The 25,452-nt window shown below is 39.6% G+C and overlaps 2 protein-coding genes across 5 annotated transcripts in view; one reads left to right on the plus strand and one right to left on the minus strand.

The window, feature by feature from the left end:
- Positions 1-25,452, plus strand: part of Btg4 (BTG anti-proliferation factor 4) — a 107,681-nt gene that overhangs the window by 68,937 nt on the left and 13,292 nt on the right. Inside the window, exon 3 of one of the 3 annotated variants that reach the window (XM_059267873.1) lies at positions 24,594-24,723. The exons of 1 other annotated variant lie outside the window; for it this stretch is intronic. Coding sequence is in view for 1 of the 2 variants with exons in the window: in XM_059267871.1 (XP_059123854.1) it covers positions 20,375-20,405 (31 nt within the window). In the remaining variant the exon portion in view is untranslated. Of the gene's footprint in view, positions 1-20,211; positions 20,406-24,593; positions 24,724-25,452 lie in introns of those variants that run through there. One more of the 3 variants, XM_059267871.1, reaches the window with a different exon arrangement.
- Hoatz (HOATZ cilia and flagella associated protein) lies at positions 312-22,228 on the minus strand. 2 transcript variants are annotated; one of them, XM_059267874.1, is made up of 7 exons: positions 22,156-22,228; positions 19,944-20,386; positions 19,245-19,283; positions 18,725-18,795; positions 3,504-3,563; positions 2,888-2,940; positions 312-531 (listed from the first exon to the last, which is right to left on the minus strand). In XM_059267874.1, exons 2-7 carry the CDS (start codon positions 20,164-20,166, stop codon positions 474-476), a joined length of 504 nt encoding a protein of 167 aa, XP_059123857.1. In that variant the 5' UTR covers positions 20,167-20,386; positions 22,156-22,228; the 3' UTR covers positions 312-473. The 2 variants fall into 2 exon arrangements, with proteins under 2 accessions (XP_059123857.1, XP_059123858.1); XM_059267875.1 differs by lacking the exon at positions 22,156-22,228 and having other exon boundaries at positions 19,944-20,400.

A 25,452-nucleotide genomic window follows, 5' to 3' on the forward strand; every position in this document is an offset into this window, starting at 1 on the left:
GAAATGGAATAAGCCAAATTTTGGGAAACGGGTAAGAGAAGTCTTTAAGTTTGTAAGAATGCCTTTTCATCCTTGTTTTATTATTTTTGCTGATAGTACCAGAGTCAGGGGGCATATAGAGCCCCTTATTCTTCTTTATTGAGTATTCATAATACAAATAAAATATACACATTCTGAAAATATCCTTTAAATAAAACAAAAACCAGGAGTTTGGGATGTTTAAGATGAGAAAGATGATTACAGTATGACATCAAACACAATAGTATGCAATAAATAGACACAGATGTTCAATAACTGACAAAATCCAACTGTCTGTATTCTCAACTTTTATTTTAGTCTGTTTTAGCATGAATGTTCAGTAATTGTCAAATTTCTGGAAATATGCACATCTTTTACCTAGTGATCCCAATGTAAGCATAATTTACTTCAAAGGTGAATACATGTCAGTCACCTGCTACCATATGTCAATCAAATCATTCCAAGGCTTTGACTTCTTCTTGGTCCTGTTTGTTTGACTCTGATGAGACTTCCCTGTAGGCAGCAAAAAGAGTCAATTCTTATACAATAGAATACAGTCATCATGATTACAATGTAGCAGGGGAATGACTTTTGAGAATTTCCCCAGTAGGCAGCATTGTGGATTCTGAATGTGTATTAAGGCTTGTGACCAAGTATGAAACACATGTCAGAGAAATTGTTATCACACCGGGAAGTGTGATGTGAAGGGCAGGAACCATAACCTCCTATCCTAATTGATTTATTTGATTATTCCTATATCCTTTTACTCAGTCTCCCTTGAAAATGCAAATATTACCTGAGGGAGACTAGCTCCCTCTTTTTCTCCCCCAGGATACTCTTGAGCAGGGAGAAATGAGAAATATGTGGACAGAAATATAGAGGAGAGAGACAGTTAGAAACATAAGATAGCCTCGGGAGGGCCTGGGTCAAAACCCACCAGCCCCTTCTGTCTCTACAAAAGGGCTTTCAAAGGAATGCCAAGGGGTGAAGCAAAAGACCTTCCCACAGCACAGCCAAGTGCAGACCATTCCAGACACCTGGTGACCATGCACGTGGTCCAGCCATCCCCTAATGCAGCCCTGCTGTGTAAAGCAAGCTCAGATCTCACTAGAAAACCTTTGTGGGCTCCCACAACTACCAGGGTGAATACTAAGTATATCACTGTTAAAGCATCTCTATGCATTTAGTTTCTGCTAGAAAGGGCGCAGATTATCCTGAGCAGATCTATTGAGTGAGAGGTTATAAGTCTGCATCATTGTGTGTAGGAATTTGGGGCAGAGTGGACAAGATGGAGGGAAAAGTATTTACCAAATTTAAGAAATATTTTATAAGTTAGTGTACAGTATAGAGGCATCAATTTCCAAATTAACTAATACTTAATTACGTGGTATTCCAGATTTTAAAACAACTATATTCTGAATCCCAATATCCACTTAAGTTGGGTGATCCAATTTCTCAAGGAGCTTACAATATATTTATAGACAAGGCTTAAAATTATGTGAACTGTTAAATAACTTAAGGGTAGCGAGTTAGCTAATTATAAAATATGGACACATAGTAGTGTGTGATTGCCAAAAGGATGGTACACACAGGACCTTTAAGTTCAGAGGAAGATGCCACTGTGAAATGGAAAGAAACTCAGGCTTTTGGATTAAGGAGAGAATATATTGCAAAAGAAATTAAGTGAGAATTTAAATTTAAAATTATCTTTCTAACTTTGACCCTGAGCCACAGCAATGAAATAATCTACACAACAGATAGCTAGGTCTACGATGATGGGGCTGTCAACATGCACTTTTAGAGGGAAGGGGGGTCATAAGACTCTCAAGAGACCCTTAGAAAAGCCTCTCTGGGATTCCATGCCGAAATGATACTTCCTCATGCCAAGTGTTAAATTCTGTAAGAGGTATAAAGCTGATATGGGGTGGGACTTCATTTTCATTGATATAGCTGTTTCTGAATCATCCCTGCTCCAGTAAATGATCCTACTAAACTAATTTATTTTTAAACCTAAAAATTAGGTTTAAACTATAAAATAATGCACTTGTAGACAAATTATCGAACATAGTATCACAATATTCTGTAAAAATGAGTGCAAAGTCTAAGGCACACAGACATGTCTGTGCTCTTCAAATAGCAGTCTTTATGCATCATCTGGGTCAGTTAATAAGTCCTTCCTTTAGGCTATCTTCCTCCACTCACAGGCAGTAAGTCAAATCATCTTGCTTGAAAGCAAGAAACCAAGTTGTGAAGCATCACGTAGAAAATATAGATAGGTAATTAGTGATTTTAAAAAAATCTATGTAGACATAATCACTCTTCTATTTGCTGACCTTAAAGGAGTTGGACTCAACATCAATGCAATAATCAAAATCCTATTGCTTCCACAACTGTTCTTCTCTGAATAAAGCAAGAAAACAGAATACTGTCCAGAGTCCTAAGTCCCCTCAAATTCTTCTAGGGTGTGTTCCTGTACCATTCTAACCTTCTGTCACCGACAGGCTAATGTGGCCACATTACTGGTGGGATCAGAGCTGGTCATCTCTGAGACCTGAGGATTCACTAAGGATGGCAGGCTGATCGTGGGAAGGTGGCCTGGGAGGGCATGAAGGCACGTGAGATGGCCCAGGGTGAGAGGGTAGGGAAGCACACAGAGGCTGAAGGACCTACACTCCACTTTACACTCACATGTGTGCACATCCTGTAGATGTACACAGGCTTGAGTCCAGTGAGGAGGATGCTTATTTAAGGCATCACTGCATACCTACAGTGGTGTAGGTTTTCAGAAGATTTGTTGGTAGGAGACAAACAAAAATGTTCTTTAAAGACAGTAAATAAAAAGATGAGGATGTTTTGGAAGTAAACTTACTTTACTTCAGGTACTTTGGCCTTAGGTTTATAAGGTAATGAAATCAGTTCTTTCTAGAAAAAAGAAAAAAAGAAAAATGTTTACTTCCTCTGAAATGTATTCACTTGAAAACAATCTAAGGTAAAATCATCACAGAGTCTAGAAGGACAAGCTTCTTACATCTGAAAATTATTGAGTTGGAAGTGTTTGGGTTAAAGAATTGGAGGCTCATTCAGGAGCGTGTGTTTGAACATCCATATATTTCTAGTGAGTTATTTTTATAAAGGTTTTAATCACTTAAGTTTTTATTTTTTGTGCTCTACAAAGATCAACCATTGTCAAATCATTAGCAGTAAAGTAGTCCATATTAATAGCCTACAACTTGAATAAAATTGTGAACAATAAATCCCCTGGCAATCATCTCATTTCTTCTGCCGTCAGAGGTACTGACTTATGGAATTCTCTCTGGTTTATGGGTTGTCCAGTTACTTAATCTCATGTTTTCCCAGTCTTTAGTGAATAGAAGGCTTACGACATGAGAGTACAGATTTAAAGGGCAGTCTGCAAAGCCCGTGAACATTTGCACAGATCATGTAGGCCTTCAGTCACTTATCCACTGCCCCACTGCCACTCTTACCGCAATTCTCTCTTCTCTTTGTTTTCTTAAGAGTTGGAGAATCTCATCTCTCTTTTTAGCCTGTTTGAAGAAAAACAAAGAGTGAGCCTTTTGGTACAATAATAAAGCCTGTATCTGTGGAAGGTGGAATTTTTCATTTTCTTTTGGCATTAGCAGGATATTAAAATGCTTTCCACAATAGATCTATGCAGAGTAATTTGGTTTTCATTTTAAACAAACAGATTTTATTTGCTCATAACAACCAACTTCTATTTAGACTTTACCATATGAACTATCCTAAAAATCTTTAAAATACTTTGTTATGATTTTAACAGTTCAGAAATTTGACATTTCCTCCTCCATTTGACAGATGGGGAAACTGAGGCAGAATTAAGTTAAACAATTTACTCAAGCAGTTCAATGGAAGTTCTGATGACAAAGTCTTAGCTACTGACCACCAAAAGAAATTGATACTAAATGGCAGTTAGTTATAGGATCAGTAAACCCAGAGATCACGCCTCGCCTGAGCTCACAACAAAAGTGCTGGCCTTAGAACTTGCAATTGAAAACAAAGCTTTTTCCTGTACCTCTCCCCTCTTTTTTTTCCCCTGGCCATCAGATTTCATATACTAGGTAAGTTTTCATAAGCATAAAACCCAGTTTATCACAGGCATGAAGACATATCAATATATAAACTACAGAGCAGACAAACTCAGGGAAAAAGGATATTCTGTTTAGAATAAGGCTAGAAGAAAGAAATACAAAGTGAGAATAAAAACATTTTCAGAGATGGGAAAATCCCAAGTCAATTTGTCCATCCAAATGTATTGCGCACTGTTCTTGGGCTTCTGTTTCAAAGGAGCACACATTGCTTTAAAACAACACCTTTTCTTGCAGTTATGGAGGCTAGTTATCCAGATCCAAGGAGTCTGAAAGGCCATGCTTCCTCTGAAATTGATTTCTGGACCTCTTCCTATGGTCTAGTGGTCTGCTGGCCATTTGTGCCATTCCTTGGCTTACAGAACTACAGTCTCTGCCTTTGCTGTTACATTAGTATTCTTCCTGTGTCTCACACAGTCATCTCTGGGGAGGGGGATGTGTTTATTTTTTATTATTAGTGTTCTACTTACAGAAACAATTTTAATCATAAAACAGTATACCCTATTGTGGAAGAAGCAACCTCAAAAATCTCTTTTTACTATGCCCATTTTAAAGTTTTATTAGCACATATTAATTATGTATAATGGGGTTTATTTATGACACTTTCATATGTGTATATAATGTATTTTGATCACGTTCACCCCATATTACCCTCTCTTATCCCCATTTTGACACCCACTTTTTCCTTTTCTCAGCTAGTCGGGGTCACCTACTTCTGATGACTTGTTATATTGGATTAGGGGCCCACCCTATTCCAGCATGATTCCATCTTAACTAATTTCATCTGTATTGACTGTATTCCAAATCATTTTTTAAAATAATAGTTTAATTTAAATTCATAATAAGCACTTATACTGTCACACTTCTATGTTAGTGGCTGAACAAGACACAATTCCTGCCTAGAAAGAGACTTCACATTTGTGGAGAAAAACTCAAGTGGATAGTTTCTAGTGCTCCGTGATAGGTTTAGTAGAGCATACAAGGACAGAACGGAGATCAAGAATCCTTCATTCACACTATGGTGTGTGTGGGGATGGGGATTCAGAGATTTAGAGAGGGTGAGTTCCATGATGGAGATAGACAGGATAGGGAAAAAGCTTTGGGACAGAGGAGGCAGTGCACAACACCATCCAAGCTGCACATTGCTCATTCCTCAGGGTTATTCTCCAGTCTCCATAGCTCAGCTAAAGAAGAAGAGAGTGACACCAGGAGCCCTGAGACAGAGAGAAGAGGGCCCATGATTGACAGCTGTTACCAGCAGTTGGGCCAGTGTAGATGTAACCAACCGTCTTATTAAAATAAGAAACACAGAACCAATGCAAAGAAGAAAGCCAAGAGATCAGAGCTAAGAGCCTTACCCATCTGCTGCAGCTAGCCACTTCAGCCAAGAAAGACCTACTTCCTGTGTGTTTGTCTTTATATAGACTTTCTGTTCTGCCTTCTCATTGGTTGTAAACCCAACCACATGAGCGCCTCATCACTGCCTGTTTGTACAGACCTCCAGATTTTCTATGGTTGGTATTGAGATTAAAGGCATGTGTCTCCAATGCTGGCTGTATCCTTGACCACACAGAGATCTACCTAGCTCTGCCTACCAAGTGCTGGGATTAAAGGTGTGCACCACGAATGCCCAGCTCTGCTATGGCTTGCTATTAGTTCTGACCCCCAGGCAACTTTATTTATTAACATACAAATAAAATCACATTTCAGTACAAATAAAATATCACCATAGGCCAGGTCTACTGGGTGCTTTGGATTTGCACTAAATTGTACGAATGCCTTTTACTTATTATTTTAAAACTCTTCTTTGAGACGGGGTCTCAGTATGTAGCCCTGGTCAGTCAGGAATTCTCTATGTGGAGCAGGTTGGCCTTGAACTCATAGATATTTGCCTACCTTTGCTTCCTGAATGCCACAGTTAAAGGTGCGCACCATCATTCCCAGCCCAAATTTTGCCTTACAAGCCTACGAAGCTTTAATATTTTGGAAGAAGATTTGTACTTTATATCTCACATTTAAGCATTATCTATATCATAGTGAATGTATGAAAAAACGAACTTTTGCAACTAAGCAAACTTTTGTATGACCTATCAACTTTTACAGGTGATAAAGCAGTGTCTGCCAGTACAACCTGGGATGCTGTCATTGCACAGGTTCCATGTTGGTTTCTTCAACTCTTCCATGCCATGTGTCCTCAGTTGGAATGAGTCACTCCCATATTGTGACTACACAGCATGTTGTACCTTACTCTGGTGCGCTTACTCTCCCCACTTTCTTGGTTGCTGTGTGTCTCTTTTAGAACCTCACCATCCTTTTATCTTTCATTAGAGCTCAGAAATGCCTACAATGTGATTATTAATGAATTCCTATGGACTTGAATTGCTTGAGTCAGGGTTATATGAATAGAATCATTGTATTGTGTAACACAGGTAGTAGCCAAATATAGTCCTCAATGTTTTAGAAAATGAAATTAAAAATTGGATAACTTTAGTTATAAAAATCCTCCTACAAGCAAACTTTTATAATTCTTTTTCTATGTAACTCTTGGGACATGATAGGAAAGTTGAATTGTCACATGCTTCTGGTATAAAAAGATGAATACTATTAAGATTAAAAAATAACAGGACAAAAATATGTTCATTTTTTTCCTTGGATTTCAGGTCCTTTTTTATCAGAGTAGATTTTAGTAACTACAACCTCAGACACAAAGATTTCAAATGACATTTGATTTCTGCTTCCTGGACATGTTTCCTGGGAATGAATAACAAAACTACTATAAACAACCGTGTCCTCTGAACAAAATGTTGTGAACTATTCTAAGAAATTTCTTCCAGGAAAGCTAAATGCAATTTAGTGGTGAGAAGAAATCTTTGCAATTTACATCATGAGTAGCTCATTTTCAACCATATTTTGGATGAGTTATTTATTAGAAGTTCACATTTATAAAACATTTGATAATTTAATTAACCCCTAAAACAATACTATTGGAGAATCATAATTAACACTTAAAACATTAACTTTTGATAATTACTTTATAGTCTAATTGTATTACTTGTATTTATACTATTCCTGAAGAAATAGCTGATAAAAGTTGATTACATCGATAATACTATATATAAATTTAGTGTGCATTGGGTGGTTAACAAACTTTGTATCACTCTGAAAACATTTAGTTCTCACTTCTTGGCTTTTCAAAGCCAGACAATTTAAGTGGCAGCATGAGTTAATGAAGTTAGGTATGTTTGGGCTTGAATCCCAATTTCACATTGAGATTAATGACAGTGTGTATCTTTTTTAAAAAAATAACCTTTTAAGATTTATTTATTTTTATGTCTGTAGTGCTCCGTTTGCATGTACACCTGCATGCCAGAAGAAGGCATCAGATCCCATTATAGATGGTTGTGAGCCCCATGTGGTTGGTGGGAATTGAACTCAGGACCTCTGGAAGAACTGCCAGTGCTCTTAACCTCTGAGCCATCTCTTCAGCCCTGACAGATGATATCTTTAACTATGTCTTCTAACTCCTCCTTTCCTCCCCGCAGCTGTAATCATTCAAATAGGATAGAAGTTTGTGGTCTTGGGTAAATCAACTTTCCTAAATCTTATTTCTCTTCTATGAGGACAGTTGTGAAAATTGGAGTTGATAAAAATGCTTAATACAATGAATGGCAAATGGTGGTTATTTAAAAAGTTGTAACTATTAAACATCATTATTATTATGAGAGAAAACATTTCTTTTAATCCTTTCAAAATGTTGAAATGAATGGGAGGGAAAAAGAGCAGAGAGGACTTGAAACCCATTTTCATTGAGTAACTTCTAGGCCTCAGGCTTTGTGTGAGTTTAGTTTTACAACACTTATTATTTCTTACACAGAAAAATAGACACCCTTGCTCAGGGTCACCAAACCAAGCAGTAACTGGTAAAACTCGGGATTCAAACTCATTTCCAGTTCTAGTTGACTCCACACTTCATGTGTCTGTTGTTTCAAACACCTGCTAGAGCTTTTGAAAGAGATATGGGGACAGGTTGAAGGGAGGGCTGACATTCAATCTTCATTTCAAAAGTGAAAATCAGTATTAACTATTGTGCTTCTTGATCTCCTTTGATTAAGTTTGAAGTCTATTTTGTTAGATATTAGGATAGCTACACTAGCTTGCTTTTTAAGTCCATTTGATTGGAAAGACTTTTCTCAGCACTTTACTCTGAGGTAATGTCTGTCTTTGAAGTTGAGGTGTGTTTCTTGTATGCAGCAGAAGGATGGATCCTGATTTCATATCCATTCTGTCAGCCTGTGTCTTTTTATAGGTGAATTGAGTCTATTGATATTAACTGGTGATTGTTAATTCCTGTTATTTATTTTTTGGTGGTAGTGTTGTGTGTTTCCCTTCTTTGGGATTTGTTGGTGTGGGGTTATCTATTGCCTGTGTTTTCATGGGTGCATCTAACTTCCTTAGGTTGGATTTTTTCCTTCTAGTGCTTTCTGTAGGGCTGAATCTGTGCATAGGTATTGTTTAAATCTGGTTTTATCATGGAATAGCTTATTTACTCCGTCTATGGTGATTGAGAGTTTTGCTGGGTATAATAGTCTGGGCTGGCATCCGTGGTCTCTTAGTGTCTGTATAACATCTATCCAGGACCTTCTGGCTTTTAGAGTCTCCATTGAGAAGTCAAGTGTTATTCTGACGGGTCTGCCTTTATATGTTTCTTGGCCTTTTCCCTTTGCAGCTCTTAATATTTTTTTTATTCTGTATGTTTAGTGATTTGATTATTATGTAGTGAGGGGACTTTTATTGGAACTCTGTGAGTTCGAGGCCAGGCTGGTCTACAGAGCAAGATCCAGGACCAAAACTACACAGAGAAACCCTGTCTTGAAAAACTGAAAGAAAAAATTATATGATCTTCATTTTCTTTAGGTGTTATCATTTAATGTTTAATTCTGTGTCTATGATCAGGAGTAAACTAGGGAAATTCTCTTCTTGTTTTCACAGAATCTTAATCATTAGACCAAATTTCACATGTGTGTTACAAATGCAGTATTATGGAGGGTAAAAAGTGTGATTGGCTTAAGGTAAAATTATCAGTAAGAGAAAAAGCCCACATATCTGGACTTGATTTCAAAAGGCAAAAACTCTGCTTGGCTTCATCCATGAACTTGCCATTCCCTGTGCCTGCCATCTGGAACATGCCATGCAGATGCTGCATTTGCTGCAGTGTGGATTTATATGCACTGTTGTAATAAGACACAGAACTGTTAGCTCTCAAATAATCTACTGTGTGTAGAACACCAGCTGAATAATCAGTGAATAGACTTTCTCTAGAAGCAATCTGAGTTTCGTAAACAGGGCTAACTGCAGTGATCTATGGGAATGGACAGAATGTGATAGAGGGTTATTAATCAGAGGGAGAAGATGCTGACTTGCAGAAAAAGATGCAGTGCTAAGACCGTTTCATACTTCTTGGAAATAGCTCTATCTTGGCTCAGTTTCTCTGCTCTAACACATATAAGCTTCATTTTAAAAATAGCATTTATTAAATGAAGAAACAAGTCATTCCATAAGAGAGAATACAACATTTTTTTAAATATAGACTTTATAAAGAATATAGATTTCAAATAAGTATGAATTTTTTTGTTAAGGAGGAAAATATATTTTTCTTTGCTCTGTTACATGTTTATTTTTAGTTGTGTTACATATATGTGAATAGAAAATCAATAGTAATTGCCTAAAGAATGTAGCTTCCATTTTAAAACTTTCACATACCGCCAGATGTGGTAGCTCATCCTAGCATTAAGGAGGCTGAGGCAGGAGGATTACTGTGAGTTCCAGCACAGCTTAGGCTTCAAAGCAAGACTGTGTCTCACTCCTCTCACTAAAAAACAAAAACAAAAAACTAACCTTCTGTCCCCGCTCCACCCCGCAAAAAGAAAGAAAAATTACACAATGCATGAAGGGCTAGCATGGTATATTTTTTTAAAAGACTCCTTTAAATCACTTTAAAAAGTATATTTAAAGAATGCAATGTGATATTTTGATGTTGAGGAAAATATGAGCATATAATATAATTTAAATTTTCATAAATTACACATATACTAGGGATAGCTTTCAGCAAATGATTGAAATACATTTTGTTGACGATTTGGTCTGCAGTATTTATCAAAGCTTGTCCCTAGCTGACAAAGGACTATTGAGACTAATATTTTCACCATTTCACAGATAGAATGAATGGATAAATGGGGTTGAACCCATCTTTCAGATATGTCTTTCCTGTCCTGTCCAAAAGGAGGGGTAGAGGTCTCCCCACACAGATGGCTCTCAAACTTCTCCCAGGCCCATACCTCTCTTTTTAGCCAAGATTTTCTCTCTGGAAGAGCAGTCAATGCTCTTAACCACTGAGCCATCTCTCCGGCCCTGGCCACATGACAGCTTCGCCCGCTTAGCTCAAAAACAACTCAAATTGGTGAGTTTTAACGAACTATAGAAATGATCCCTGAAAGTATAGTCTTCAAATTGGTGAGTTTTAATCATCATCTGGCACCATCCATCCTGGTATGGAAGCCAGAAAACTGTGCTATTTTTGATACCTGCTATGCCTTACATTCTCTATTCAACATATAATCTATTTTATTTCCCAAGTACCACTGTCTCCAAGATACCATCACCTTCCTGCTGGATGACCACAATGGCCTCCAGTCTAGTTTCCACACTTCTGGCCCCTCTTGCTGCATTCTCCGAATGAAAAGACTCTGGTCTTTTTGTCAAGAAAGCCTGATATTATCATCCTCCACTTTAAGAATTTTCCTGACATCTTCCTCTTTCTCCTATGGCCTCACCTTCCTCTTCAGTGTCTGTGTTGATCCTGTGACTTCTGTGGTGTGTCATGCCCTTCCTAGCATGGTCTTTGCTCACACTCTTTCTGCTGCCGACTGCCCTCTCCATGTTCCCTTTGTTGTCTTCTTCTGCCCTAGCTACCCCACTCTTCCTTCAAATCTCAGTTTAGGGGTTTTCACGACTGGATCAATAGCACCTTATTGTCCTCCTACCACCATGTACAATCCCTTAATAAATGTTTCTCTTTTTGATTAGACAGAAAGTTTCATACAAGGGCTAAATTTCTGTCTTTAAAACATACTTTGTGTTGTTCATTTCTAAATTCTAGTGCCTAGCACAATGCCTGACACAACATAATATATATTTTGAATAAATCTTGAACAATTCTTTTAGCAGATTTTCCTAACCTTGCATCCCATTACCCATTTTATTTTTACAGCTTTGCTTGGTCCTTCTTGAGCTTGAAATGATGTATTTGGCTTTGATCTCTAAATTTCTTACATCTCTTAAGCCAACAGAATTTTCATTTGCTTCTGGCCAATGTCTTAGAAAGTTGATGTTAGCCCCATGACCCTGTATTTCGGGGGGTGGGGGTCCTCATGTGTCTGGAGTAACGTCTAGACAATGCCCAATTCAAGACATATAGACTAATACCATTACCTACTCCAACAGATCATATTCACTAGGAACATTTGTCATCTGAAACACCAGAGATTCAAAGATAATATAGAAAACATTTTCAACACACTCAAGAGCTGTCTTTTATCTTTAGTGGGTTCTTGGAAGTAGAAATGGTTCAAATGACCATAGTACAAGTTGCATTAAGGGGTAATTATGGTAAGTAGATGTGGGGAGGTGTGGTAGGAGGCAGACACTTTTGTACACTTAAACTATGATTAGATCAACTCTGGGAGCACACTTGCTTATCATTATTTGCAGTGTTATGTTCTAGAAAGTCATCAAAAACAATGAATAGTGACTATCAACCCATTGCTCTTAGGTTCCTGACAGCCTTTGGTTACAGAATTTAATCCTTGGAACTATACATATAACCCTGTTTTATATGTATTTCTGTTTCAAAATATACTGTTGATTTATCAGCATAGAAGTCATAGCTAACAGCATGCTAACTCAGGCCTGAGCAAGGCTCATATGATGTATGCATTTTCTCCATAAATTGCATCATAGTCTTTTTATATTTAGTGACATAAGGCGCACTTCAGTACATGGAGGCCATTTAAAATAGCAAAGTTATACATTCAGGAACACACACACACAAAAAGGATACTTGTCACAGTATGATTTGAAACATGAAGGCAGAGGATCAGATTGTGCTCAGCAGGAGATTTGTGTGGCAACTCAACAATTTCAACTGCTTTGTGCATATCTTCAATGATTCATTCATCAGAATACCCTTTTTGTATCATTTTATGTTCAGTAGCTTTATTTATTTATCTTTTATAAGTGGATGGTTAATGTGAGTCCTTACCTAATAGCTTCAAATGTTCTCACTTTGTTCTTCTGGTGAAGCACATGGAAGACAAAATGTACCGATCTTTGACAAAAGGAAAAGAGATGCATCTGAAAGAAAGCTCTATATAATTCTAAAGCTGGATTTGTTTTGTTTTGTTTTGTTTCAAGACAGGGTTTCTCTTTGTAGTCCTGACTGTTCTGGAACTTGCTCCATAGACCAGGCTGGCCTCTAACTTAGAGATCCATCTGCCTCTGTCTCCCAAGTGCTGGGATTAAAGATATGTGCCACCATTGCCCAGGTAGGACTGGATTTTTATGGGGCAAAGGCATTTAGATATTGATCCCAAATCTGATTCTTTTCCCAAGTGTGTTTGCATGGATTTTGAATGGTATTAAGGAGGATTGAGGCAATTCCTCGTCTCCCCCAAATTTTTCCTAATACTGAATAATTTTTAAAAATTGTGATATTATAAGACAAATGTATTAGTCTTTCATAATTGGCTTGGAAAATGGTGGACACACAATGCAATCTGCTTTTATGACTGTTCCAATTGTATGCTGGGATGAAATAGGAATAGTAAAATGTAACTAAGTATGTTTTGTTGTTGAGAAGGAATCCAACAATCCTATTGTCTTTTAATGGCAGAAAAAGAATTTCATAAATATTGTTTTACATTAGGTCAGGTAACACTTCTGCTATGTCCATTTAGATTTGTCTAGGAAGCCCATCACTCTGACACAGCAGAGGATTCTCTTCCATTAGCACGGCCCTGCAGCAGCTCTACAGAAACTCTGTTGTCTTTCATCGGCTCTTTGATGCTCACATGATTCCAAGTGTCCCTTTTACTACTCTGGAAGTGCAGGATAATAGGCAATAGTGTTGAGAAGCTTCCCATTTCATACCACAAGGTCTAGAAACACTTTAGTGAGGATTCTAAGGTTCTAAGAATAATGCCATCATGACATGACTTGCTTTTGATTTAAGTAAGAACTATGAAGCAAACTTCTGGGGAAGACTTATGTACGGTCGGTATTGGTTGCACAGGGTGTGCGACAGAATGACTGAAAAGCCATTCTCAGTAAAGAACCTGTCTGGGATGTTGGACTACAGACGGCACATTTTTCCTCTTAAAAACCTTTGGTTTACATCCCTCATGTTAGAATTGCTTCCAGATGTACATTACCAATGCACCTTCTATGTATGTACCTTAAAATATTGTCCTGACCTCTTCACTCTCCTAGCAAGTAAATTATTTATAATTCTTTTCATAAAGAGATAATCAGCTAAAGAGCTTTCTTAAGGTGGCAAAACTAGAAAGCAAATTAGTTTTATGATTTTAAAGAATTAGCTGACTATTCATTTATTATGTTTTCAGACTACTTAGAACTCTCAAAGGAAAAATAATGGTCCAATACAGTGCTATAAGGCTTCCTTTATGGACACAGTAAGCCATTTAATCTTGACATGCTCAATTGTTTTTGATTTCCTGCCATTGATATCCATCACTGAAATAGTAGTTGTGATTAATAGCATTTTGTCCACTAACGAAAAGCGTTTATAATGTATCCCTAGAAAATATTCCAAAATGGAGAGTAACATTAAAGTTTAAAACCTTGGCCACTGAAAAATCAATATCTGTTGGGAAAGAGGGTTGTAAAGCCACTTTCAGAGAAATGGAAAAGAAATTTCCAGGTTTCCATTAATATTAAGAAGATGGTTGAATGAATCTTCAAGAGAATTTATAGGGACTGATTTTCACCCCTTTAAGATGGAACATACCTGAGATATACTTATCAATGTTTAGGTTCACAATATGGGAAAAATTAAATAGGTAACACAGAAAAAAACCCATGTCTTCTTCCATTCATTTTCTACTATCAAGATGGTGGTACCAACAATGTAGAGAGGGTACTGGAGACGCAGAAAAGCCGTAGTATCCCAAACTAGATCCTGTGTTAATATTTAATGGAGTCACATTCTCTCCTCTCACATCCGGACACGTGAGATAAAAACAAAATTGACAAGACAGCAGATGTGCTTGTGTATTTGGAAGTATTCTTGGAAAAGATTATCAACTTAGAAAAGATTCCAGATGTGGAAGGACTAAACTTGCTCTGCTGCACAGCTGATGGCAGAGCTGTGGTCCTATGTCACATGCACGGGGCCCTGGGTCTAACCTCCTGGACCCAACAACAGCAAAAACAAAAACTACCAATGCCAACAAAGAAATATTACTGTATGAGCAGTCATTTAGCCATAGTAGATTAATTACATAGATTATATGTTCATGGGCTAATGAACAAATATCTGAATTTCAGTGTCCAGAAAGACATTGAGTTAAGCAAATGAGACATGACTTCTACCTTTTATAAGGGACAATTATGGAGGGTAAACTACAGCCAGCTACTTTATATAGGTTACATCAAATATATGAGGTGGATATTTTAAAAAATAATTTCTTCTTTACTGAGGGAGCTGATTATGATAGAGTTTAAGTACATTGCTGAGTCATATAAGCAGTAAGTGGCCGAGTTATGCTTCGGATCCAACCTGTGGTCTCTAAAGTCAGCTAATTACGATGCCTACAATCTAGCAGGACAGAAAGAAGCATGGGTGATTGAAGTACAGATCAGCGCCTTTAAACAGCACTCGGAGAGACCGTTTCCGACTCTGTAAGCACTGAGAAGGCACTGTTCACTCGGTGTCTAGGTAACCTCTGGGAAAGCTTTCATAAGCTGTCATGGGAGCCAGGCCATGAAGGCAGATGAGGAAGGGCATTTTAGTGACAAGAAAGTGTACTGCGGGCTGAAGAAACAATTTTCAAACCTCTGTGGTTTGGGAAAGTTTCTTCATTTCTTAACCTTAATTTTGACCTTCAGTGAGATTTTGTTGTTGTTGTTGGTTTTGAGACAGGGTCTCACTTGAATTTCCAAGTGCAGGGATTATGGGCGTGTACCACCACACCTGGCATTTGTTTGTTTGTTTGTTTTCGTTTTTGCATTTTTGTTTTTTGAAATAGGATCTTCTATATAGCCCAGGTTTATAGACGATAACTCATGAATTTCTTCCTTCCTCCATCTCCTGCTGTGACCCACACAGATGAGTCCTGGAAACAAAACTGGGGCTACCAGGGAATGAAGAAAGGATAGACACACAGACACACATACAGAAATGCCCTCTAGTGGAGATGCAGCAGCCAGGAAAGTCAGCCTGCTTATTTTATATAGCTGAATGAGGAGGCAGGCTTATTACATAAACCTGAACAAGGAGTGAGGTTTAGCTAATCTTGGTAGGGGAGAAGTCTCAGGCTGTAAACATCTGGGAGGAGGAATCTGTGAGTCACATTTTTTAACACTCTGCCAAACAAGCACCTGGGAAGGCTTTGCCATTCCCATGGGTCTGAGGCATTGAGGTCTTTGACATACATGCCTGCACTCATATTGAACAATTCACTGGGGGACTTCATCTGCTCCCCACAACCTTCTAAATGGTGATATTAGATGGGTATACTATTATGCCCAGTTTGATAGGTTCTTGTGATATCATATACATTTACTGTAAGAATACATCATAATCATTGACTGCAACTAACGTAGTACATGTACCAAGATAGCTCTCAATAGATACATGTGGAATTGAGTAGTTAATAAGTTAAAAGAAGGACACAAGATATGGAAGCCTGTTCTAAGATCACTTATATTATATGTGGTGTATAATATTACAGTCCCCTGTGATTCACATCATTCTTACTGTTTGACAAAAGCTGATAAAATTGACTATTAAGTTTGTTTTTAACGTTTATTTCTAATCCTTTCCTAAAATGAAGTACAATGAAAATTAAATTGCAAAAGTACCAAAGCAGTTGAATTTGCCTAGAAATCACTATGTAGCTAAGGCTGGCCTCAGGTTCATGAGGCTCCTTTTGCCTTCGCTTCCCTGCTGTTGGGATTATAGGGATGAGTCACCATTCCTGGCTCAATGGTGTGTGTGTTTGTGTGTGTGTGTGTGTGTGTGTGTGTGTGTGTGTGTGTGTGTGTGTGTGTGGTGCATGAATTGAGTTAAATCTATGGCTTCATGCATGCTAGGCAAGTACTCTACCACTGAGCTATACTCTTAGCTGTAATGAAAATTAGGCTTAAAAAATCCTATAAAAGGGGACAGAGAGATGGCTTGGTAAGTAAAAAGGAACTTGCTGTAAAGCCTGATTACCAGTGTTTGAGACCCACATGGTAGGAGGAGAGAACCCACTCACACAAGTTGGCCTCTGACCTACATACATGCATCACATACAAATAATAAGTAAATGTGATTTTAAAAGTGAAAAGATATCCCTGTAAAGGGTGAGGAGAGAGCTCAGTGGGTAAAGGCACCAGCCACACAGTCCTGAAAACTCAAATATGATGCTGGAGCCCATGTAAAAGACAGATGTAGTGGTACACATCTGTAATCACAGCAAGACAGGAGGCAGAGACAGAATCATCTGGAAACAGACCAGCCAGTTGGCCTGAATAGCCAGCAGCAGAAATAAGAAAAACCTTCAATAAGGCAGAAAGTGAGAACTGACTCCTGAGAATTGTCCTGTGACCTTGACATGCATGCAGTGGAGTGTGTGCCCACTTGCACTTTCACACACACACACACACACACACACACACACACACACACACAAAATATTCTTTTTAAAAACCCTATAAAATTCTATTATAAACACATCATACATAGTATTCTTTTTTCTAGTACTTAACATTCTAAGTATTTTTAATCAATTGATTTGAAATAATCACCAGTAGTCTGTAAAGTGAACTGTTGTGACCAGAAAAGTCAGGTGACTTGATCTGTAATTTATGTGGATTTCCCAGTATATCCTTTAGAGTTTGCCAATATGTTCAGCGATTAAACACATTAGGTCAAAGTAGGTATTCTATCTCTTTGATACTGAAATAGTTTATCCATGAATCAAACTAAGTGTCGCTATTAATCATCCTATTAACTGCCGAGTTAAAAGTTCTAGTTCCATCATGTGGCTGCCAAAAAGAGGTTTCAGGACACCAATGTGTTTACTATCAGCTTTTAGTTAAAACAGGACCAGATGACAGACTCATGCTTTGGTTCCCTTGGTTTTGACCTATTAAGACAACAAATTTTCCCATTTTAAAAGTATTTTTGTTCTTAGACTATTGTGTATGGTTTGAGGCTTTTTTGAAAATTGAGTCTATGTTCTATGAGTCTGATGTTCCTGTGAGCTTTGGCAGAGACCAAGAATAGCTAAAGTTTAATAGAATGCATTTTTCTTTTTTATAGTAATAGGGATCAAACCCAGGGCATTCCACATGCTAGGTAAGTGCTCTACCACTGAGCCCTCTTTTGAACTTTTATTAAAATTATAAAACAGTCTCACCAAGTTTCCCAAGCAGGACTTGAACTAACTCTACATCCCCACTGAGGCTTGAATGTTTTTGATATTTGTGAATTATTTTAAGTATCCTTGCTATGTGTTTATTAAGTTTGTCTCGGTGTGTGTTTTATGAGGGATGCATGCATACTGTCTGTGCTGATGTGTGCTCCTCTTTGCGTGTGTAGGCCCAGAGGAGGACACTGGGTATCTTGCTTTATTCTCTGCCTTCTTCCCTTGAAACACCGTCTTTCACTGAGCCTGGAGCTAGCAAGCCCCAGTCATCTTCCAGTCTCCATCTCCCACAGCACTGGAGTTACAATAGTGTGCAGCCCCACCTGGCTTTTTACAAGAGTTCTGGAGATGATTTTAATTACCCCATGCTTGCATAGCAAGCATCCTAAATCATTGATCCATTTCCTCAGCACCTAGCTGTGAACTTTTGATTCTCTTGCCTCTGCTGCTCTACTGTCTGGGAATAGAGGTCTGTGCTACTAGGCCTGGCTTTTAAAAGGTGTGTGTGTGTGTGTGTGTGTGTGTGTGTGTGTGTGTGTGTGTGTGTGTGCCCGCAGAGGCTAGAAGAGAGACCCCCTGGAACTGGAGTCACAGGCAGCAGTGAGCCATCTGCCATGGGCACTGGGAACCAAACTTGAGTCCTCTGAGAGGTAAGTGCTCTTAACAACTGAGCCATCTCTCCAGCCCCAACAATTTCTAAATTTTTAATTAAAATGTTAACAAAAAAGCTTTTCAAGGCCAAGACAGCTGAAAAACACATTTTATTTGCATGTGTTTGAAAGTAAAATATCTTCAGCACCAATAAACAAACACTATTTATCCAAATTATTTAGAAGAGCAATGAAAACCAGAAGAAATGAAGCATTGACCCACCTTTTGGAGATACTTGGTTTTCTCTTCAGATTCTTGAATCTTTTGGGCTTTAGCAAAGAAATTCATCTCCTCTAGAGTAAATAAAGTCAAATTTAATCTGAAATAACTTTATCATGATTCTTATAGTATTGACATAAAATTGGGTATGGATTAATAGAACAGGAGGGGACACAAATATATACTGTCTTGAAACTTTATAGTCAGATTCATAAATAGCAGGAGACTGAATTAATTATCTATGCCGCTGGGAGTCCTTTAATCCCTTTAGATGGTGAGTAAGCATGAGTAGAGGCAAGAAACAGTCTCTAGAGAGGAAGTGCCTGTGGCATCACAGATGCTAATCTACATTTCTGGTCATGTGTTACAGGAAGTTATCTTCTGGGTGAGTGCTGTGGGCCCTGAGGCAAAAGGTGGGGTATACAACTTAGTTATACTTCAGTATAAATGTTTACATTTCTAAGAGTCCTAGGGACAGTCTGGGGAGTCTACTGATTGAAGGGTATAAAAACCTGGTACTTACTGTTAGGATGAAAGGGAAAGGGCCGGGCAGGACTTTTCTCTAAGAAATACAAATGGAAAGTAAGTTATTGGAGAAGCAGACAACATTAAAGATATTTTAATTTTCTATACCTACTAATATTGAATAAGAACACTTTATGCATCCTTGGCCAAAGGCTTGTCTGTCAGGGAACGTGGTTCCTAAATTTGGTTCTGCCTCTAACTTTTTCTCAGTCAGGCTTTCAAGTTTGAACTCAATTTTATGTAAATGTTTTCCTAATGTCTTTTTAGCCAATACATATCATTTTCTTAGATTAACCCATCCTACTTGCCAAATAGACGCCCTCATTTAAGGGACTCTTAAGATGTATTTTTGTTGTTGTTGTTGTTTTGTTTTTCGAGACAGGGTTTCTCTGTGTAGCTTTGCGTCTCTCCTGGAACTCACTTGGTAGCCCAGGCTGGCCTCGAACTCACAGAGATCCACCTGGCTCTGCCTCCCGAGTGCTGGGATTAAAGGTGTGCACCACCACCGCCCGGCAAGATGTATTTTTATATGTAACAATGATACCGTCTTTGCGGTGGAGAATTGCAGCAGTTTCAAAACTATTTGTGTACATATTTGCATATACCTATTACCGCTTGTTTATATCTCCCAGACAGTTGATTCTTTTACAGTTAGGCTGAGCAGTTTCTCCTTTGAGGAGGCAACCTTACTACTCACCCCTCACATGGGCTTTGGAATGCCTCGCCACCGGTAGCCTCTGACGGCTGTCTCTGGTCAGCACCAGCTGAGATTCCGTAGGGGGATACATGGACGCCCCGAGCCAAAACTGCTTAGCCAAGTTGGCATCCTGCTCGGAACAGCCGGTGAACACCAGTAATCCAGGGGAGCAGATTTCGTGGGATTCCTTCCCGCTAGGACTGCTTCTGGACCCCGTTTCCATGGTGACTCAGGACGCTTCCCTTAGCTCCCTTGCCCCGCCCCCACCGGAGAACCGTCCAGTTGGTAACGGTCACCACAGGGGAAGGCCCGAGTTTCTTAGGATCTGAGGTTCCTCGAGCGCTTGTGGCCAATCTGCAGCTGGCTTCTGTCGCAAGGTCACAGCTTTCGGGGCCACAGTCAAGCCTTGGAGTCAAAGCCTCAACTTTGTGATGTGTACAGTCCTGGAGTCAGTGGAGAGCAGTTAAGTCTCTTAGATCCTAAATCAGCGTCCCCTCCCCCAAATAGCTGAATAAAGAGCTCCTCTTTTGGACAAGATTGCCAAGGCTCAGCACCCCAACCCGCAATCTGCGTTGATACATCAAGGCGGCATAATGTGTCCTAGATCAGAAATGGGCCGAGAGGGACCCATGGATACAGTTTTTGTGTTTTAAGAAAGCTTCCCAAATCTTTTATTATAAATCTTAGGAAACAAGCTGGGTTTAAATTGTGTTCACTAATTATTAACGCCAAAAGTTGCCTAGAGTGCAACCGTTATAAAAAAAAAAAACAAAAAAAATACTAAAGCGGGCTGAGTCCTCCCCTCAACCCCCGTGAAAAATTATGAAAACGTTTTTAATGTATCCTTACAAACAGGTTTTCAATCATGTGTGATTATAGGAACTGACCATTTAATTACTTTAGGGATTGACAGGAGCTGAGATGGGCATCCTAAAGCCAGTTTTGGAAAGGCAATGGACACGCGATAATATTGATAGCTGACATTTTTTGTGGCACTTTATTTTTCAGAGTGTTAATAATATAGAGTCAGGCAAAGTCCAAAGATTTATAATCACAAATCAATATAATGACCACATCAGCTAAGGGATAATTTCTATTTTCCAATGTATTTAAAAATCACTGAAACGTACCCCGCCTCGCGCCCCTCCCCCCATATAGCACACATTGTATACCTAGCAGCTAAGTGGTAGTTTTTCTTTTGCCTAAAACACTTAGTAGATAATAGATGGTATGTGAGCATTTCCCTATGGTCCTGTCCTTAGCAAATTGACGATGCACACGAGGCTCAGTCGGAGGACTCTCAGTCTTTTTACCTGGCCGTGTGGTTAGTGATTGGTACTATTAGCAATCAGCTAACTACACTGCCTAGTAACTAGACTCATAGAAAAAGCCAGCAGTCTGTAAGTTGGTGCTCTCAGACGTTGGTTGTGACCAGCAAATCATCAGCCAAGCTGTGGTTGACTCTAGTCGCTGCCTTGGTGATAGCTTTCTCAGAAGTGGAAAACAGGCAGTGAATCACAGCACCCAGCAGGAACTGTTCTGGGGGGCTCCTCCAGGCATTTTTTTTTTTTTTTAAATGTTAAGGCCGGTGTAAACCGATTCTCTTTGCATATCACTGAACCGTTTTTGCTTTGGCTCCTAGACACAGGTAGCCGAACGGTCCCTAAAGGAGGCCGCCGGTCTCCGAGGGAGGGTTACTTGCACTACGACCTCGTGCTCGGGGGGGCCCCTTCGCTGACGCATCCCGGCTCCGGCCTCCGCTTTCTGCAGAGTCAGCGGGGCTGCGGCCGCCTGCTTCTCCTCCAGCGGGCGGCGGGTGATGCTGTGCCTTGTTTTGATGGCAGTGGAGTTAGTGATTGTCAGCGCCGCGGTACAATCAGCTAATTACACTGCCTACAAACCGAGCACCGGGCGTCCGCCGCTGCAGCTCCCGAGGGTCCGGCCCCTCGCCCCCTTTTCGCCACGGCCGACAGCCGAGGGTGGCGGAGCGAGAGAAGATGCCCCAGGCTCCCGGGGCCCCTCCATACCCCGCAGGGCCGCACGCGACCCCAGGTGACCCCCGGGCGCCGGGCCCCCTGTCCCCGCCGTCCCCCCCGAGACCCTCCCGCTCCGCCCCCGTCCCTTGGGCATCGGGGACGGACTCCTGCTCCGCTCACGCCGGGTCTGACCCGCCGCCGACAACTTCTCCTCGGCTTCCAGCCTCAACTCTTACAGCAGGCTCTGTCCACCCCGCGCGCCCGGCAGCTCCTACTGGCCGAGTGGCCGTGGCTCGGCGACCAACCGCCCTTGGAACCCCGAGGCCGAGGGGGCGGGGCGAGTGGGGGAGGGGAGGCAGAAGCTACCAGAAGGGGCAATGGGCGGGCTCCTGAAGAGCCTCCTGGGAAGGGGCCCGGGAGATGGAGGCACAGATTCTTGAGAAGTTTATCTTCATGGTGTAGTAGGAAGCGCAAAGACCTACATTCATCTCTCCTCCCCTATAGCCCAAGAAGCTCCCTAGCCCACTCAGTGCTCATGCCCATTCTTAGAAACAGCTTCTCAGGAACCTTAGCTGGAGGCTTGAGCCTTCCCGCAGGAGCAGGCCTGGGTACTCTTGCCTGCAGGATTGCCCTTGCCAATACCTGAGTTCTTTCTTAGGATTGCCTTTTACAGGGCCATGCAGTGAGGCGAGGGCCGCTCTTCTAGTCAGACATTGGACCAACCCCCTTGTGGTCAAAGTGTGGCCCCTTTAACACCAAAGTCCCTGTTTTTGTGCTCTCATGGTAAGCCTTGAGGAAACCATTCCCACGTTGGGTTCCTGTTTTATTTAAATGTCTGTTACATATTCAGCACCTAAAGAGCATTGGTTCTACTGTCCATAAGACAGTTGAGGTGATAACACAAAATGAGCACACATTATTTACTGTTCCAGACAGTAGTATGAAGTTGCTAAACTGATAGATTTTACTAATAGGAAGAAGTGCGCGGGGATGGGGTGTGGGGGATAGGGGGATGTCAAGAAGAGCTGACAGATACCAGTCTTAAAGGAGGTGAGATTTTGAGTAGATCCTTGAAGCAAGGGTAGATTTGGACATTAAGAGTGAGATCTGCGGAAGCAATGTCTTGTAACAGTTTCATTTTCCTGGCTCTTTCTATTTCCCATCTGATAAAATGTGTGTGTGTGTGTGTGTGTGTGTGTGTGTGTATGTGTGTGTGTGTGTGTGTTGTGTATCTGGAGTAGGAGGCGCTGGGCGGGCAGTGACAGCATTTCTGTGCCATCTTCACTAATATTTCTGTCCTTTAAGTTAGTCTTTCCTCTCTTTTCCTTTAATTGATGAGTCCAGAGAGGATATACAATACCTTATGATTGCAAACTTGGTGGAATTCAACAGGAAGCAGCCTCCCCACACTGTGGTCTTCCTGTACACAGTATAATGATACCCATTTGTGTTGATCCAAAAAGCCTTACAGTCTACAAAGGGAAACTTCTTAGCTATACACTGATCTCTAAGCCCAGCAAATGGTCTCATAGATGCCACTAATAACATATACATGCTAGTCATCAGGAACATTCAACACAAATTCCTAACACAGACCATTAAAACTCAAGAACTTCCTAAGCATAAACTTGGGTATATTTTAGCATTACCTTTGAAAATAAAAGATAGATTTTTTTTTCCCCCAAAAGCGTAGTTTGTTTCATGAACACTTAAGTGAAAGGAGTCAAAGTGAAGTAGAAAATGCCAGGTAATTGTAAAATTAACACGCGAAAGATATCGTTTGTAAATAACTCTATTTTGTATTCATTCGTCCTGTGTTTGAGAAAGGCACGATGTTGTATGCTACAAAATGTCATTTGAATGTTCACAAATAATAAAAAAAAAACTAGCAGAACTATCCTCCATCCCGCTAACAACATGAAGAGTTATAAATTTCGTGAGGACGTCACTACAAAATCAGTTACTTTACATTTTGCTCAATTTTACTCTATGCTTACTGCTTCCACCTAGTTGATGTGATTTTTTTCCCTGATTATCAATTGCATCTTAAATATCTTACCTGAGTTTGATTGCTGTCATCCAAAGCTGTAGTTGCATGAGATGTCTTGAAATTTAGACTGTAAAATTTTTTCTTCAAAGATAACAAATAAAATGATGATCAAAAATGTGTGTGCTCTAGTTCTGTTAGAAAAACAGCAGCAGAAAAGAAGGATTGTTCCTAGGGCTGCTGTTGATTTGGCCTGCAGTTACTAGAGAAACTCCACGATCTCATTGCATCTGCGGGTCATGTCTGGGCATGTCCAGACACCAGGGAGACTCATGTTTTAATCTAAGTAAGAATGCTTGTGGTGGTTAAAATACCCAAACAGGAGTTTGCATTTGGTTAGACCAATCCAGGAAGGCTTCTAGAGGAGGAATTGTTTACTGTTTTAATTTCTGGGCTTGTGGTGATCAGGGAGATGGGGAAGGACCTTTGAGGAGATGAGGAGGTTACTGACTGTAAGGAAACCAAGAAGAGTATCAAAAACAAGAAGTTCCTACATTAGTCTGGCAAATTTATATTGGCTTAATTTACTACTCCTATATAGAGGGCTAGAGAGGGAGGGGTGACTTCCTCCTTTGGCACACACCAACAAACCATCTAAACACTTGCTATTGTTTGTTTGATTTTTAGGCAGGGACTCAATTAGCTTAGGCTGGCTTTGAGCTCATGATCTTCTTGAAATCACCTCCCGATTGCCAGCTATTTCTACAGCTTTTGAAGGTTATTGGAGGAAGAAGTGAAGAATGACACTAATTAGAAAGTAATTGTCTTTTGCAGCTTCTTTTAAAACTTGTTTTTAAAATGCATAGTCTTTGCTAGGAAATAAAACCATGTTTTGTTTTTTATGTAGACAAAGACTATCAAATGTCAGATGACCATATTAATGTTCATGATAGTATACTTAGGAACTAGTTTATAAAGTTGAAGCAAGGCTGGATTGAAGTCAATTTAGCCTTTGAAAAACTACAAATCAATGAATCTGTTTAATTACGAGAGGAGATTTTCATCTGAGCTAAGGTGAACTGCCCAGCAGTTCCATGATTCTGGTTCCATCTCATTGGACTCCCATCAGGAAGAGCACTAGGTTCTTAATTAGCTTCTTGTTTATATCTATTGATTAATCAATAGTGTAGCTTTAACTATCAAATGTTAATTTATCTTTTAGGCAAATCAGAAACAATTTGACAAACTAGCTCCCTAATTAAGGTTGCTGGAGCTCTGTGACTCAGCAGCTGGAGCAATTCTTATATATTTCCCATCTCTAGGGAACATAGTCTCCAGAGATGTGGTCTAATTGGAGGGGTAGACTGTTTACATAGATAATTAAGAGAGTTAAATTATGTTAATAATATTAACACATCATAATGTTAATATAAAATTAATATTATATTAATGTATAAAATGCCTAGATAATACGTTTATATCACAAAGGAATATATTGAGTGTCAAAATGTAGATTAATAAGTGCTTAAGGAATCTTGAATTCTAG

Source organism: Peromyscus eremicus, chromosome 7 (assembly GCF_949786415.1).
Source record: "Peromyscus eremicus chromosome 7, PerEre_H2_v1, whole genome shotgun sequence".
Taxonomy (NCBI): domain Eukaryota; kingdom Metazoa; phylum Chordata; class Mammalia; order Rodentia; family Cricetidae; genus Peromyscus; species Peromyscus eremicus.